The sequence below is a fragment of the Rhinolophus ferrumequinum genome, chromosome 10 (assembly GCF_004115265.2).
Source record: "Rhinolophus ferrumequinum isolate MPI-CBG mRhiFer1 chromosome 10, mRhiFer1_v1.p, whole genome shotgun sequence".
NCBI classification, from domain to species: Eukaryota; Metazoa; Chordata; class Mammalia; order Chiroptera; family Rhinolophidae; genus Rhinolophus; species Rhinolophus ferrumequinum.
In genome coordinates, this window is record NC_046293.1 from 66567003 (window position 1) to 66583726 (window position 16724).

Genomic DNA, 16724 nt, shown 5'->3' on the forward strand with positions numbered 1-16724 from the left:
GTGGTGGAGTTACGGATATTGTTTCATTTCTCCTCCAGCCTCCATCAGGAACTGAATCATTACTATAGTGAAATAGCAGAAGAGTCTTGCTCTGTACATGTTGTTGGATAGGCCAGTGAATCACTGTGAGTCGCTCTTACTCTGTGCTCATTTAGTGCTCTTTCCCAAGGAATCAGTCACACGAGGATTCTGCACATTTCAGTCAGCAAAATGGACATTGCTTCAGGTCTGAACCAGGAAGACAGTAATTCATGTCCTCACTGAACTTGGTATGTATTTCAGTGCAATTAAACTATATTCTCTAGACTGCTGCTTCATATAAACAATTAGTTTTGCTTTGTTGTTGGTCCACAATTGACATCAACATCTTACAAAATTGAAATTGAACGAGATTTGATTATAAGAAAAATCTAGCTGTCAATTTAAATGGGAAGTGCTAATATTCACAATGTAAGTTTGCTAATGGTCATTCTGTGGCAAATAATGCAATAATAGACACTTATAGTTACATTAGTTGGTGAATAAGCATTAGATAATGTGATCATAAAATAATATTTTACTATTAAATATTTTCTCAAAGCTATTAAAATTCTTTATGTTGGGAAATATCAATGCTATTTTAAGTGTGTCAGCATTTGTTAGTGCTTTGAAGACAAAGAATGCACTCATGGGCCAAGTAAGATCTTTCAAAATCCCCTTTTAAAGGGAAAAAAGGCTTTCTCTACCTTTTACATTTGACTTTACACACATCTTTCAAAACTTTTAACAATAAACTTACCATAAAACATAACACCTATGTTTTTACACCTATATCATTAATACTAATGGCAATAAATGGGCTTTTGATGTGTGATCACATCATCTCATGAAAAGTGACATTTTGTTATTCACAAACCAGTCTCCATTCTTCAGGTGCAAGCATGTCTCCCATAAGAAGAAAAAAATGTGTGGGATCCAAAAGCTTTAGGGCTCTATTAAGACTTTGTCTACACATAAAAAGAGAAAGAAAATCTATACAACCATCCAAATACTCAGAAATTTTCTATGATGGTTTGGTTTTTGTTTCGGGGAACAAGGGAATGTTGGATTATTTTTGGTACTTTTTTTTATTAAAGTTTATTGGGGTGACAACTGTTAAAGTTACATAGATTTCAGGTGTACAATTCTGCAATACATCTTCTATGTATCACATTGTGTGTTCACCACCCAGAGTCAGTTCTCTTTCTATCATCATATATTTGATCCCCTTTACCCTCATCTACCACCCTCCTCCCCCCTTAATCTCTGATAACCACTAAACTATTGTCTGTATCTATGAGTTTTTGTTTCTTCATTTGTTTGTCTTGTTCTTTTATTTTCAGTTTTATACACACATATCAGTGAAATCATATGATTCTCGACTTTTTCTGTCTGACTTATTTTGCTGAGCATAACAATCTCAAGATCCATCCATGTTGTTGCAAATGGTACTATTTCATCTTTTCTTATGGCAGAATATAGTATACCATCATGTATATATATACCACAACTTCTTTATCCAATCATTGTTATGCCTTAAAGAACTAGAAAAAGAAGAACAAATGAAACCCAAAGTCAGCAGAAGGAAGGAAATAATAAAAATCAGAGCAGAACTAAATGAAATAGAGAACAAAAAGACAATAGAAAAAATTAATGCAACAAAGAGCTGGTTCTTTGAGAACACTAATAAAATTGACAAACCCTTGGCCAGACTTACAAAATTAAAAAGAGAAAAGACATAAATAAACAAAATCGGAAATGAAAACGGGGAAGTTACGACGGATGCCACAGAAATACAAAGGATCATCCAAGAATATTATGAAGGATTATATGCCACCAAATGGACATGTTTTTACAAACATATAGCCTTCCTAGGCTGAATCACAAAGCACTGGAAAATCTAAACAGACCTATCACCAATAAGGAAATTGAATCAGTCATCCAAAACCTTCCCAAAAGCAAAAGTCCAGGACAGATGGCCTCACTAGTGAATTCTACCAAACAGTCAAAGAGGATATACTACCTGTCCTACTCAAACTCTTCCAAAAAACTGAAGAGACAATAGTCTCTAACTCATTTTATGAGGCCAACATTACCCTGATAGCAAAACCTGGTAAGGATAACACAAAAAAAGAAAATTACAGACCAATATATCTGATGAATACAGATACAAAAATCCCAAATAAAATTATAACAAATCAAATACAACAATGCATAAAAAGATTATATACCTCACGACCAAGTGGAGTTTATCCCAGGTGCAAAAGGGTGGTTCAACATATGCAAATCGATCAATGTGATACATCACATAAACAAAGTAAAGGACCAACATCATGTGATTATATCAATAGATGTAGAAAAAGTATTTGACAAGATACAACATCCATTTATGATTAAAACATTGAATAAAATGTGTATAGAAGGAAAACACCTCAACATAATAAATTCTATATATGGCAAAACCTCAGGTAATATTATAATTAATGGTGAAAAACTGAAGCCCTTTGCTCTATGTTCAGGAACACAACAGGGCTGTCCCCTATTCAACATGGTATTGGAAGTCCTAGCCAGAGCAATCAGGCAAGAGAAAGAAATAAAAGATATCCAAATTAGGAATGTAGAAGTTAAATTGTCACTTTTTGCAGATGACCTGATGCTATATATAGAAAACCCTAAAGACTCCACCAAAAAGCTATTAGAAACAATAAATGAATACAGTAAAGTTGCCGGCTACAAAATCTATGTACAAAAGTCCATTGCATTCCTATATACTAACAATGAAATCTCAGAAAAAGAAATTAAAAAAACAATTCCTTTTGTAATTGTAACAAAACAATAAAATACCTACGAATAAACTTAACCAAGGATGTGAAACACTTATATACTGAAAACTATAATACATTTTTAAAAGAAATTGAAGAAGACGCAAAGAAATGGAAAGACATTCCATGTTCATGGATTAGAAGAATCAACATAGTTAAAATGGCCATATTACCCAAAGAAACATACAGATTTAATGCAATCCCTAACAAAATCCCAATGGCATTTTTTAAAGAAATAGAACAAAAAATCGTCAGATTTGTAGGGAATCACAAAAGACCCTGAACAGCCAAAGCAATCCTAAGAAAAAAGGACAATGCTGGAGGTATCACACTCCTTGACGTCAGCTTGTCCTACAGGGCAATACTCAAAACAGTATGGTATTGGCAGAAAAACAGACTAATGGAATAGAACTGAGAACCCAAAAATAAACCCACATAAATATGGACAGATAATTTTTAACAAAAAAGCTAAAACATACAATGGAGAAAAGACAGCCTCTTCAATAAATTGTGCTGGGATAATTGGAAAGCCCCGTGCAAAAGAATAAAAGTAGATTGCTATCTGTCACCGTGTACCAAAATTAACTCAAAATGGATTATAGACCCAAACATAAGCCCTGAAACAATAAAATACATAAAAAAAAAACATAGGTACTAAACTTATGGACCTTGGGTTCAAAGAGCATTTTATGAATTTGACTCCAAAGGCAAGTGTAGTGAAAGCTAAAATAAATCAATGGGACTATATCAAACTAAAAAGCTTCTGCACAGCAAAAGAAACCATCGACAAAATAAAGAGGCAACCAACCGAATGGGTGAAGATTTTTGCAAACAATGCCTCCGATAAAGGGCTAATATCCAAAATATACAAGGAACTCATAAAACTCAACAACAACAACAACAAACAATCCAATTATAAAATGGGCAGAGGACCTGAATAGACTTTTCTGCAAAGAAGACATACAAATGGCCAACAGACATATGAAAAAGTGTTCAACATCATTAATCATCAGAGAAATGTAAATAAAAACCACAATGAGATATCACCTCACACCACATAGAATGGCTATCATCAACAAGACAAATAGTAACAAGTATTGGAGAGGCTGTGGAGAAAAAGGAACCCTCATACACTGTTGGTGGGAATGCAGACTGGCGCAGCCGCTATGGGAGGCACTGTGGAGGTTCCTCAAAAAATTAAGAATAGAATTACCATATGACCCAGCAATCCCTCTCATGTGTATCATCCCAAAAAATCTGAAAACATTTATCCGTAAAGATATATTGCTCCAATGTTCATTGCAGCTTTATTTATGGTGGCCAAGACATGGAAACAACCAAAATGTCCTTCGATAGATGAATGGATATTTTTGTTCTTGATTTATTGAACCCACTGCCTCATACTCCCACCTGATTTTGAATGTGTAAGTGGTTCATGTTTGCTATTACAGGATAGATAATAATCTGCAATCAGGGTTAGGAGTTCTGGGTCTATTCCTTAGTACATATACATCATGCTACGTACCTTATCTAATTGTCTGATCTCTTTAAAATAAAGACATTCATCTCATTTCTAGTCTGAAGCAGTAGAATATCATGTAGGAATATCGATTTATCTAGGGGGAGTTCAACATCCAAACTGCACTGTAACTAGCATCATACCCATGAAACACAAACTTATCTTAGAGACCATGTTTAAATGAAAGCTTTCCTGTCCCATTTCCACTTCTTTGCAACCAATAAATGTAAGCTGGATTGAAGGAGCAGTAGTAAAGTCAATTCCACTCTTTACAGACATGAAAATGAGATATAATCTCTTTATCGATGTAAATTAATTTACCATAATTTATTTTTCCAAATACATCCTGAATACATTTTTTCACTCACTGAACATCTACTGATGGTATACTAGGTAACAAGCACAGTTCTAGGGAATGGGTATGCAGAGATAAAAGCTACAATTCTGTTATTGTCCTCAAAAAGCTTCAATAGTCAGTTTCACTACATTAATAGAGGAATATGTAAGGCCCAAAAGCAAAACTTAGGAAAGCTACTTGAATGAGGTGGGAGTCAAAGGAAGGGTTCTCAAAGTAGGTAATGCCTGACCAAAATGTGAAATTGGAGAGGTATCTTGATAAAGAAGCAGAGTATGGGTACTTTATATGAAACAGTATGTAACAAGGATGAGAGGCACAGCAAACCAAAAGAAAGTCTGTCTTAGTATGATCATAGTGTGCAGAGGAGGACATAATGACAGGAAAAAAGGATGGAGTTAGGAAAGACCTGATAGTGAAAATATTATGCTAATAAGTTTGGGTTTTATTCTAAGAGAAAAGGAAATAGCTGTATTAAAGAATTTTACAAAGAGAGAATATGATCTAAAGAAGTATGGTTTTACTCTCTGGTTTACTCTCAGGTTTACTCTCTGATATCAGGTTTACCTCTGATATCATAAAGGATGGACTTGATAGTAGGTTATTATAAGATACTATGTGAGAAATAAGGACTTATCCCAAGGCAGTGATGTAGACACCGAGAGTAAAGGAGACTTGGTGACACTTGGTGACCTTTTGGATGAAAGCAGCAAAGGAAGGAAGTGTACAGGATCAGTTATTAGTTTTAGGCTCGGGCAATTGTGGGGGATCCTGGAGTTAGTCACAATGATAGAAAATATATAGAGAAATAAAGGCAATTATGATAGGAAGTGCTGAGTATTAACAGTTGGATATAAGATGCTTGTGGGCTGTCCAATTACTACGAGGTAATTGTAATTATAGGACTAGAGTTCAGGAGAAATATGTGAGATGGAAATGCAGATTTAGGAACCTGTAATCTGTAGGTTTGAATATAATTATTTAGGGAAATTGTACAGAGAGAAAAGGAAAAAAAAAAGACCAAGGACGTATAAATTCTAGAGAACACTAACCATTGAATAATACTCAGGCTGCAGACTTAAGAGTACAAACTAAGGAATGGCCAGTGAGATATGAGAGACTCTAGAAAGTAGCGGCCATGCATGGCAATCAGTGGGAGAATTTTCAAAACTCAGAGAGAGATCAAATTAGATAAATTCTGTAAATATTCATTGGTAAGAAGATAGCTTTTTACCTTAATTACGTTCAACAGCAGGATGATAGGATGAAAACTGGAGTTGATAGAAAGGAACAAAGAAGAGAAGGCTGAATGTGAATAGTGCATGCCAGACTTTTTACAAGGTGCTTGTCAGGGTGTGACCTCCAATAGACTATGCAATCTCCACAGGACTAGGAATCTGTGACCTCCTATGCACATATACCCATGCCTCCTAAATGCCAAAGAAGCAGACCGGTTGGTCCTAATTTAAACGCTGTTTGTCAATTAGCTGCATGAATCTTTTCATTTTACTACAGCCATCTCTACATGTACAAGGCATTTTACTAAAAAGTGAAAATATAGACAACCAGCAAGGCATTTGGACAACCCAGCATCCTGGAATCAGTTCGAAGGACTTTGCCGCTGAGTTGATGGGTAGTTGTGGTCTCTTGCAAGCCCATCCTTGTTGTCCTTTAGTTTGCAATAGCAGCAAAGTCTGCCTGAGAATGTCTGCCTGAGAATGAAAGTCTGCCTGGGCATGCAAAGCTCCTGGGGAGCAACTTGAGTTTTGGATAAATGAGCTCTGTTCAAGTCCATTCTGGAAGTGGCTAAGTTGACTAGGTGTGACTTGCATGGGTGCCAAAAAGAAATTAAATTCCAAAAGAATAGACCAGAAATATCACTCTGCTTTTTTTATTTATTGAACATGCCAGGCTCTGCCCCCAGGTGCTATGCTGAGCAGGGTCTGCCATAGATACAGCAATAAAACAGACAAATATCTGTGCCTTCAAGGAGCTTACAGTTTAATGGGGAGAGGGGGCACCATAATAAACAAGACAATTAAGTAAAATATTTTGTGTGCCAGGTGGTAAAAGACCTCTGGGAAAAGAAGTAAAGCAGGGAAGGGGTATTGGAGGGATTTTTTTTGCGAGGGATAGAATATTAAACACCGTATTTCCCCCAAAATAAGACTGGGTCTTATATTATTTGCTCCAAAAGACGCATTAGGGCTTATTTTCAGAGGATGTCTTATTTTTTCATGTACAATAATCTACATTTATTCATGTACAACAATCTACATTTATTTGTTTATTCATGTACATAAATCTACATTTATTCAAATACAGTCATGTCATCTTCTTCTGGCACATCGTCGTAACTCTCCAAACCCCGAATTCCGGCTTGAATTTCTTGCGATTCCATTCCCTATAGAACCACTGGCCCCAATCTCTCATGTCCAGCAATAGAGCTCTCCTTAAATGAGCACTTCTTGTCCACGTACTCTTCTCGTAGTGCATTGGCAACACAGCTGTCCGTGATTTTATCACATGAATTCTTCACCCAAGTCATGAACTCTTGCAGGTTAGGCTTCACAAAGTTTCCATGCTGATTTCTCTCCATTCTATTTTCAATGTAGTCATTGATTTCCATGTGCAAATGGTCCCTGAATGGCTTGTTTATTGCAATATCAAGAGTCTGGAGATAGGCAGTCATTCCTGCGGGAATCATTATTTGATCAATTCTTCTCTCTGCAAGGAAATTCTTCATGTCTTTAGTGCAGTGAGTGCTGGCTGAATACCAGACTAGCAGACCTCTTTGGCCATCTCGCAAAACAAATGGCAGCATTAAATCGACCCACCTCCTTATAACTCCTTGTGTGCACCAGGCTTTTTCGGATTCAAGAACATAAATGCCCGAAACATGTTCAACCTTATCTTTCTTGCCCTTAGTGATGATTAGAGGTGGGGCTTTCTTTCCATCCAGATCAATTGCCAAAATACAGGTAACATATGCACTTCTGTAACCAGTGAAGGCAATGTAGATTAACAAGGCACCCTTCTGATCAATTGTCGTTTGAGATCCTTGGCCCATAAACACTGCAGTTTCATCCATAGCAATCATGTTGGGGAGTTGGTATTTAGAAAAGTCGATGCCATCAACAAAGGACTTGAATGCAGGTGCATGTTTAATAACTTCAGTATCTTCCAGCTTGAACAGTGTTGTCGATCTTAGAGACAGTTCATATCACTGAAGGAAGCCATCCACTCAGTGTTGTGATACTTTGAATCCTTCTGGGGATATTTCTAACAGTGGTGCCATTGCAAGGGCAAATGCTTGAATATCAGCCATGTGCACAACCAAAGCCTTGCTCTCCTGTCAGCAATCCATTCACAGATGATGTCTTCCAGCTCAGGAAATAATTGTTGCCGACCTGATCCACACTTGCACTTCTTAGCATTTCCTTCGTCCACCTGTTGACTGGGGTTATCGTACTCTGTTCACCATTTTCAGACCATTCAGAGATCCAGCTTCTTCTCTATGCAGAAAGCCATAAGATTCTTGCCCCGGGAGTCCTCCGCCATTCCTTTCGTGTACTCGACGGAATAGCTCTTTCTTTTCGCACTCATCTTGTCTGTGGGTCAAAATATTATTCCCTTTAAATCTACCTTTAAATCAAGTGTTAATTTAAGACTTATGCGACAGGAGTGGCAACAAAAATGATGACAGTTAAAAATGATGGTCCACACAAAAGTGACAAAAAATTGCAAGCACCAAAATTCAGAAAACGTTTCTTTATTTTACACGAGTGCATTAAGTACATCCGATACAACACACGACGTATTGAATTATGAAGATTCATATTAGAAAAAAACCACACCCATTCGTTATCAAGTGTGCACATTATTCGTGCGTTGTGTCTGTACTCTGATTGGTTATTCGGCAATAAGTCTCGAGTTCATCTGTTTACATGGGCATTTACCTCTCATCCAAAGGCACCCGCTTGGGTATTTACAAATACTTAATTATAATTTATATTATCATTTATTTTAAGTATTAATGTCAATAATATTTCTTTATATTTAATTATATATTAATATTATTATTTTATAGTTCAATAGGTCTGTTGTGTGTTGCAATGAACATACTAAATGTGTCTGTCTGGCTGAGGATCTTAACTGGGACTTATTTTGGGGGTAGGGCTTATATTACGAACATCCTGAAAAATCATGCTAGGGCTTATTTTCCAGTTAGGTCTTATTTTCAGGGAAATATGGTAGGATAGTAAGTGAGCACCTCGCTGAGAAAAGTAACATTAGAATAAAGACCTGAAATAGAGAAAGAATGTTTCAGACAGAGAAAAAAACAAAACATAGGTGCCTGGCATCTTCTTGGAACAGAAAGGAGACCAAGGTGGCTGGAGAGTGACAAAAAAGAGGAGAGTAGTGAGAGCTAATATCAGAGAGGTAACTGAGGGATAGAATATAATAGAACCCAGGCCATTGTAATGACTATGTTGAGTAATTTCGAACAAGGAAAACTAATTCTGGAGTTCTAAATGGCTCTTCTTTGAGAAAAGACATCTTAAAATCTTAAAGAATAACATCGATTTCTAGCAGTCTACCCTTTCTTCTGAGGGTGGTGCTTCCTTGATCCTCTTGGTCCCATCATAGAAACTCTTTGTAGGCGTTTCTCTGAGAATAAAAAGGCATCTTCAGAAGATACATTGAAGACAGTATCTGCCATTTAGTAAGTCTAATAGTAAGAACAATATGTAGAAGTTTGACATAAGAAGCTATGTCAAACTAAAAAGCTTCTGCACAGCAAAAGAAACCATTGATAAAATAAAGAGGCAACCAACCAAATGGGAGAAGATATTTGCAAACAACACCACCGATAAGGGGCTAATATCCAAAATACATAAGGAACTCATAAAACTCAACAACAACAACAAAACAATCCAATTAAAAAATGAGCAGAGGACCTGAATAGACATTTCTCCAAAGAGAACATACAGATGGCCAATAGACATATGAAAAAAAATGCTCAACATCACTAAACACCAGAGAAATGCAAATAAAACCACAAAGAGACATCACATTATACCAGTTAGAATGGCTATCATCAACAATCATCAACAAGACAAATAATAAGTGTTGGAGAGACTGTGGAGAAAAAGGAACCGTCTACACTGTTGGTGGGAATGCAGATTGGTGCAGCCGCTATGGAAGGCAGTGAGGAAGCTCCTCAAAAAATTAAGAATAGAATTACCATATGACCCAGCAATCCCTCTCCTGGGTATATACCCCCAAAATCCGAAAACATTTATCTGTAAAGATATATGTGCTCTGAGGTTCATTGCAGTTTTATTTATGGTGGCCGAGACATGTAAACAACCAAAGTGTCCTTTGATAGATGATTGGATAAAAAAGATGTGGTATATATATATATATACAATGGCTATAAGAAAAGATGAAATAGTGCTATTTGCAACAACATGGATGGATCTTGAAATTATTATGCTAAGCAAAATAAGTCAGACAGAAAAAGTCGAGAACCGTATGACTTCATTGATATGTGGGACATAAATCTGAAAGCAACAAAGGAACAAGACAAACAAAGACAAAACAAAAATTCATAGACACAGACAACAGTTTAGTAGTTACCAGAGGGTAAGGGGGAAGGAGGATATATGGTGATGGAAAGAGAACTGACTCTGTGCAGTGAGCGTACAGTGTGATATACAGATGATGTATTATAGAATTGTACATTTGAAACCTATGTAATTTCACTAACCATTGTCACCCCAATAAATTTAATTTAAAGGAAAAAAGAAAAGAATAATGTGGAAATTTGAAAGAACCATTTCCAGAACTTGAGGAGAGAGTAATACATTGAAATGAGTTTTGTGTGATTTTTTGTTTTGTTTTTCGTTTGTTTTAGCAAGACATACACTAGAAAAAATAAAGCTTTCATATTTTTAAGATGTCCCAAGACCTAAACTCCTACCTAAAATACTAAAACTAAAACTAAAATACTACCCAGTAAATATCATCTCCTAAAACAGAATATGTTTTTTTGGGCAAAGAAAAAGAAGAAACACTGAAAAAAATAAGGTATCTATACGTCTTCCACATAATATTTTTTTACCATCCATATTATTGGGGTAGCTTTTAGTTACTTTCTTGGATATTCTTGAAGTGCTCTTTCCAACTGGAGTTTATGTATTACATTAGTTCACAGAAAGAGTAAAGAATGAGGACAGTTAGGTAAAAAGAATTTAGCACCACTAACTCAATGGTGGCCTCACCTATCAGAACCAGGGTATGATTTTATACAGTATGCAATCACAGGTCTGGAAACCTGGGTTTTCATTCTGACTATGTTGTTAACTGGCACTTTACTGTTTAAAGTAAATACTTTACTATCTATCATTTACTGGATCTTAGTTTTCTCAGCTGTATAGTAAGTAGTTGGATGGACAATAATTATAACTTTTCTTGCTTAGGGTATCTATGAAAATCAGGTGCCATGGATACAGTTGAGTCCAGGTTCTTTAACAAGCTCCATACTCTATAATTTGTTAGAGTTATCTCACCCAGAGGTGTTACCTACACAGCATAGTACCCCCCTGCCCCCTTTTGTTCCCACAATTACAGAGACCAGAATACTTATCCCTATTGAGTCAATCAGAACTCAGGGTTGGTCAGAATCATTCAAAAAAATTTATTTGCAGAGTGACTCAGGCAATCATGACCAAATAATTAAAGATGGCACTCAAGTGGAAAATGATTTGCTACCTTATCACTATATCGAAGTTAACAACCCCTAGTATAGCTAAGAAGAGCACTCACATCCTCTCAGCCAATTTCTCCCATCCTGAAAGGGTTCTAAAATGTCATCAGTTCTGCCAGCATAAAGTAGTTGCTGGTATCCTGGATATAACCAAAATGGATCAATTAGCTTTTCACTCAAAGAGGCCTAAATATATAGAATTCATTTCCCTTCTTTATAACGCCCACTTCTGTCCTGAGAGAAGAGACTTCTGTGAAAAAAAAAGAAAGAAAGGAAGGAAGGAAGGAAAACAGGAAGGAAGGAAGGAAGGAAGGAAGAAAGGAAGGAAGGAAGGAAGGAAGGAAGAAAGAAAGAAAAAAAGAAAGAAAGAAAGAAAGAAAGAAAGAAAGAAAGAAAGAAAGAAAGAAAAAAAGAAAGAAAGAAAGAAAGAAAGAAAGAAAACCTCAGAAATTCAACAAGTAGAAAAATCAGTGACGTCTTGATCTTTCTTCCTCTCTCCCACTCACTTTCTTATTGCCCAAACGTACAGGAGCTTAGATCAAGAAATCTGTTTGTTTCAGTTCTAACGAAAAGTTCTAACAAGGTTATTAGATAACTGTGATGAATTTTAATCTGATGACAGCTTGTAACCCACAAATTGCTGTTTGAAATTAAAATGCATTCAAAATGAAACTGGCAAGACAGCCTCAATATTAAATTTGCAATCTGCTATGAAAAAGAAACACACCTATCAAAAGCACTGTTAAGTATGAATACAATTAATTTCTATATAGTATCTTGCAAGTGAAATCTGAAAAAGATAGCTCTTCAATGTATTGCCTTATTAAATTCAAATTGGTTGAATAATCTTTTTATTTATTTACTTATTTATTTTTGCAAATTAAGAAGTCCAAGTGAGCTGGATTGGTTTGTCTTTAGTTATACACCCTTTGCTGAGCTCCAGGTAGAATCTAGGGCTACAGATTTCTAGGTTTCTTCTTTGATAAACAAAAGTCCTCTATTTACCTCATCCCAAGTGAACATCGACTGTAAATTAAGAAATGTTTTCCACCTGCTTAGTTTTAAGTTTATTTATAACTTTTAAGCTATGATTAGTCAAGATACATTAAATGTGATCTTTAGAATTGTTTATACATTAATATTTTTTAAAAACTACACTAATATCTTTGATAAATCAGTTAAATCATTCCTAAACTTGGTAAGAATTGAGGCACTTTTTTTGATAGTGAAAGTTTGTATCAGTGCTATTATTAAGCAAAGAGGAAAACTCACCCCAATGTGTATATTTTCATCGTATATTTCAACATAAAGAATTGTATTGGTAACAAAAGTATTCATTACACTTGTTTGCAAATAATTTAAGGACCACGTCATGGCTATTTCTAGTTTTCAAAAGGTGCCAAAGAACTACTGAAATCCACAATACAATTATAACAATTAAAATGTGTACTTAATTATAGCCTTTATATTCCTATGCATTACTCCTTCAAGAGATTCACAATACATTAAAATAGCATTAGGTAGAAGAAAGTACCATATTTTACTCTCATTATTACACACATAGAAAAAGACTCACCCACTCTTTTCAAAAGATAGCACAGAAACTGTAATTTCACAACCTTTATTTTATTCATTACCCCTGGAACATAGCACATACTCAATAAATGTTATTTGAAGGAATGAATGGATATGTGTGGTTGGATGATAAGAAAACTCAGGGAAAACACCTCGTCTTTGGTTACTACAGACCTACTGCATGCACAACTGCTGTCGCAGTGGGGTTTCTGAAATCTCTCTGCCATATTCTATTTTGGCTCATGTGAGTATAAAAACGATAAAGGATTCAGTCCAGCAAGTCCTTGCATTACATCGAGGCAGCATATATCCAAAAGCAGGGTCTGTAGTGACACCGCATATAAATTCCCCAGGTACTTCCTAAGGTTTGTTTCCATTCGAAACCTGACACTGGCTCTGATACCAAATATATTTATATTTGGGAACAGTCTCACTGTGACTTTTGGCTAGACCTCATCAAACCTTTCCCAGGGACAGTGCCTACCCCAGGGTTGTCAGCTTTGAAACTGTGATTGAGTTTTTGTTCCATGCCCTCGGATGCTGACCACGATGCTGAAAGAGAAGACAGGTTCTATTTTAAACCTTTCCTTCCTCTTATTGGTTTAGAAAATTCGAGTGACAAGAGCGGGGGCCAAAAGAACCTGGAGCGGCATCCTTAATGTGAACCACATATTTCGACCTTTTGGGTGGAGATGTGGTCCATCAGGTTAGACAATGCATCCCTCTGAGCTCTAGCTAAACCAAGAGACCTTACAGATGTAGCCGCTGCAGTAGAAAAGGTTACATCCAGCAGGATGGCTTGTCTGTCTCCTGAAAAATTGGCAGTCAAGTGCATAGCCTAGAAACAGGATCAGGGAGTGTAGCTGGAGGGCAGGGGAGGGAGAAGCAAACCTATATTCATATTAAAAATGTTCACTATGACTCCTACAAGGTAAGGAAAAATCAAGAGCTGATTTTTAGCCTAAGTTTTCGGCCTCAGGCTTCCAACAGGTGCATGACTCCCTCACCCCTTCTCTGTCAGTACTGTCCTGCTTTGCCTTTCTAAGGCTTTCCTTGCGAGCCAAGCTTTTCCTAGAGTCCTTAAGCATGTGCAGTTTCCTTCCCATCTCATCCCCAGCTCCAGCTCTGCCAGGCAACCCCTTACCTGCAGCGTGGAGATTAAGAAGCAGGCACAGCACAGGGATGCCGACTGCTCTCCGCATAGTGTTTGCATTGAGAGGTGGCGGGGAAACTCCGCCACGACCCCACTTCAGGCAAAGTGTTATTAGAAAGAGCCACCGCCAAGGGGTCTCTGGACTCCGGGATTCATTCGCAGGTCCTCGACTGGGGTTCGCAAAGCAGTCTGCAGCGCCCGCAGAAAGGCGCCCCAGCTTCGCCTCCCTAAGAGAGGGGAGAGGAAGCGGAGTAGGAAGTGGCTGAGCAGGGTGGGGGCCGAGGCGCTCTGAGGCGGCGAATGCTTGGCCTCCTGCAAGCCCCGCAGCGGCGCGGAGAGGGTGGGTGCACTCCCGCGGCGGCCCTGGATCCGGCGGCGCGGCCAGCGCAGCGCGAGCAGCAGCCAGGGCGCCGCGGCTACTGAGCATGCCCAGCGCTGGCCCCCCGCGCGGCATCGGGGTTTCAAAATGAAATTCCACTTCTCCGGGTCTTAGCGGTTGCTTAGGGGAGCAGGCGCCACCACAGGGGGCTTCTTGGGGCCGCGGTTAGGAGAGTCTGTCAAAAAAACCCCAAAAAACCCTGGGGGATGAGATGGGATGGGGTGGGTCTAGATGAGGGCACGACCAGAGGAGACAGCCTAAGAAAGTGTCAACCTCAAGACCCATCCTACGCCTTCCCCAAATCTTGGTTTACACGTAGACAGAGCTCTCTGCTGGGAGCTGACCTTTGCGGGGCCGCAGGGCGACCAGCTTCTCGGGACTGCCTACAGAAGAGAGTACAGGTGCCTTCCACTGCTGAGCACCCTGGGTGGCCGGGGAGGCAGTGCCCTGGGGTGCCTGGTTCTAACAGCTTTCCTTTTGTTTCTCTTTTCCTCTCTCTCTCCAGCTTAATCCCTGTATTTAAACTTTCTCCTGACTGTAATGACAGAAGTGAGGCCATGCTTTTAGCCTACTAGGACACATCCATGTAATTGAAGAAACAAAAGCGCCTTTTTGGGAATTTTTTTTTTTTTTGGATTTAATGATCTTTAATCTCCATTTTACTTTCTTAGGTGAAAGGTACTAGCATCACCTCTGTAACTGGGCTCCTCCAGTCCAGCGTTGCATGTGCAGGGAGGTTGCAACAGTCTGTTTAATATAGATGACCCCTCCCCCATTTAAGACTCTGGAGTGTGAAGATGCTTATATGTGAGTATTAGTCTAGTGGTTAATTCCTCCTCATTATGAAGTCCCCCCACCAGACTTCTCTCCCTGCAGTATCCCAAGAGCATTCTGCTTCTGTGTCTTCACTGAATGCTGTTGTCTCTTCCCCAATCGCCTCCACTACCACACTCAAGCTTACAAAAGTCTAACTTTGGTCTCGCTTTTCCAGAAATCCCTGGCTTAACTCCAGATTACAGTGATATGTCTCTTCCACACGTGAATGTATTTAGCATTGCTTTATTATTTTTTTTTCAGCTATTCATTTATCTGTGGTTTGTCTTACAACACAGTTGAAAGCTCCGTAAGAACTTCTGCATCTTTCTGGCACTTAAATAGAATAAAGCCATTCTAAGCAAATAAAAGATACAACTAAGTGCTTATTGAATTGAAAACTGCCTCTCTCACTCAATGCTTTCTTCCTTCAACCACTGTGAATTGGGACAACTAATGGGAACTATGCTACCTACCATGTTTCCCTGAAAATAAGACAGGGTCTTATATTAATTTTTGCTCCAAAAGACACATTAGGGTATATTTTCAGGGGATGTCTTATTTTTTCATGTACAACAATCTACATTTATTAAAATACAGTCATGTCATCTTCTTCTGTCATAATGTACTAAATGTGTCCATCTGGCTGACGATCTTAACTGGGGCTTATTTTGGGGGTAGGTCTTATTTTCGGGGAAACATGGTACACGGGCTTAAATTAGGCAGCATCTAATAGGATCTGAGAGCCTGGGCAGTATCGTTTTCTTTATAATTTATTTCATCTCTGGCAATGAGAGACAAGGCCAAGAATTGTCCTTGAACAGGAGGGAGAAGGGGGGAATAAGATGTAGTTTTTAATACCTTGACAGGTCTTCTATGCTGAATATAGTGACATATATAGCTTCACTCTGCCCACTCCACTTCCTCACATGAATACGTCATGCACCATTTCTGTGGCATTACCATTTCACCCCAAACCACTGTAAGCAGCAACCTCTTCCCCTACTCCGGATTCACTTTTCCCCAGACTTCTTTTCCCACAGAATTCGAGTATATCACTTTCTAACATGCCAAAAGAATCACTTATTACGTCTATCATTTATTGTCTGTTTTCCTACACACATACCCCACCTCCAGAGGTGGAATCTTATCTTCAGTGGAAGGGATCTTTGGCAGTTTCATTCACTAATGTATCGGACCTGGTTAGAATACGCTTCTCACAATGCCTATCAATTAATTGATAAAGTTAAATACTGATCCTTAACCTCACTCTTTCCGGTTCTTACTAAATAGATATTTGAGATAAGCTATTTAGCTG

At 38.0% G+C, this 16724-nt stretch overlaps 1 protein-coding gene across 1 annotated transcript in view; it reads right to left on the minus strand.

The window, feature by feature from the left end:
- Nucleotides 1-14702, minus strand: part of PTPRR (protein tyrosine phosphatase receptor type R) — a 245428-nt gene extending 230726 nt beyond the window's left edge. Inside the window, exon 1 of the mRNA XM_033118286.1 lies at nt 14206-14702. Within this exon, the coding sequence (XP_032974177.1) occupies nt 14206-14668 (463 nt within the window). The 5' untranslated portion in view covers nt 14669-14702. The remainder of the gene's footprint in view (nt 1-14205) is intronic.
- Between the last annotated feature and the right edge of the window lie 2022 nt (nt 14703-16724).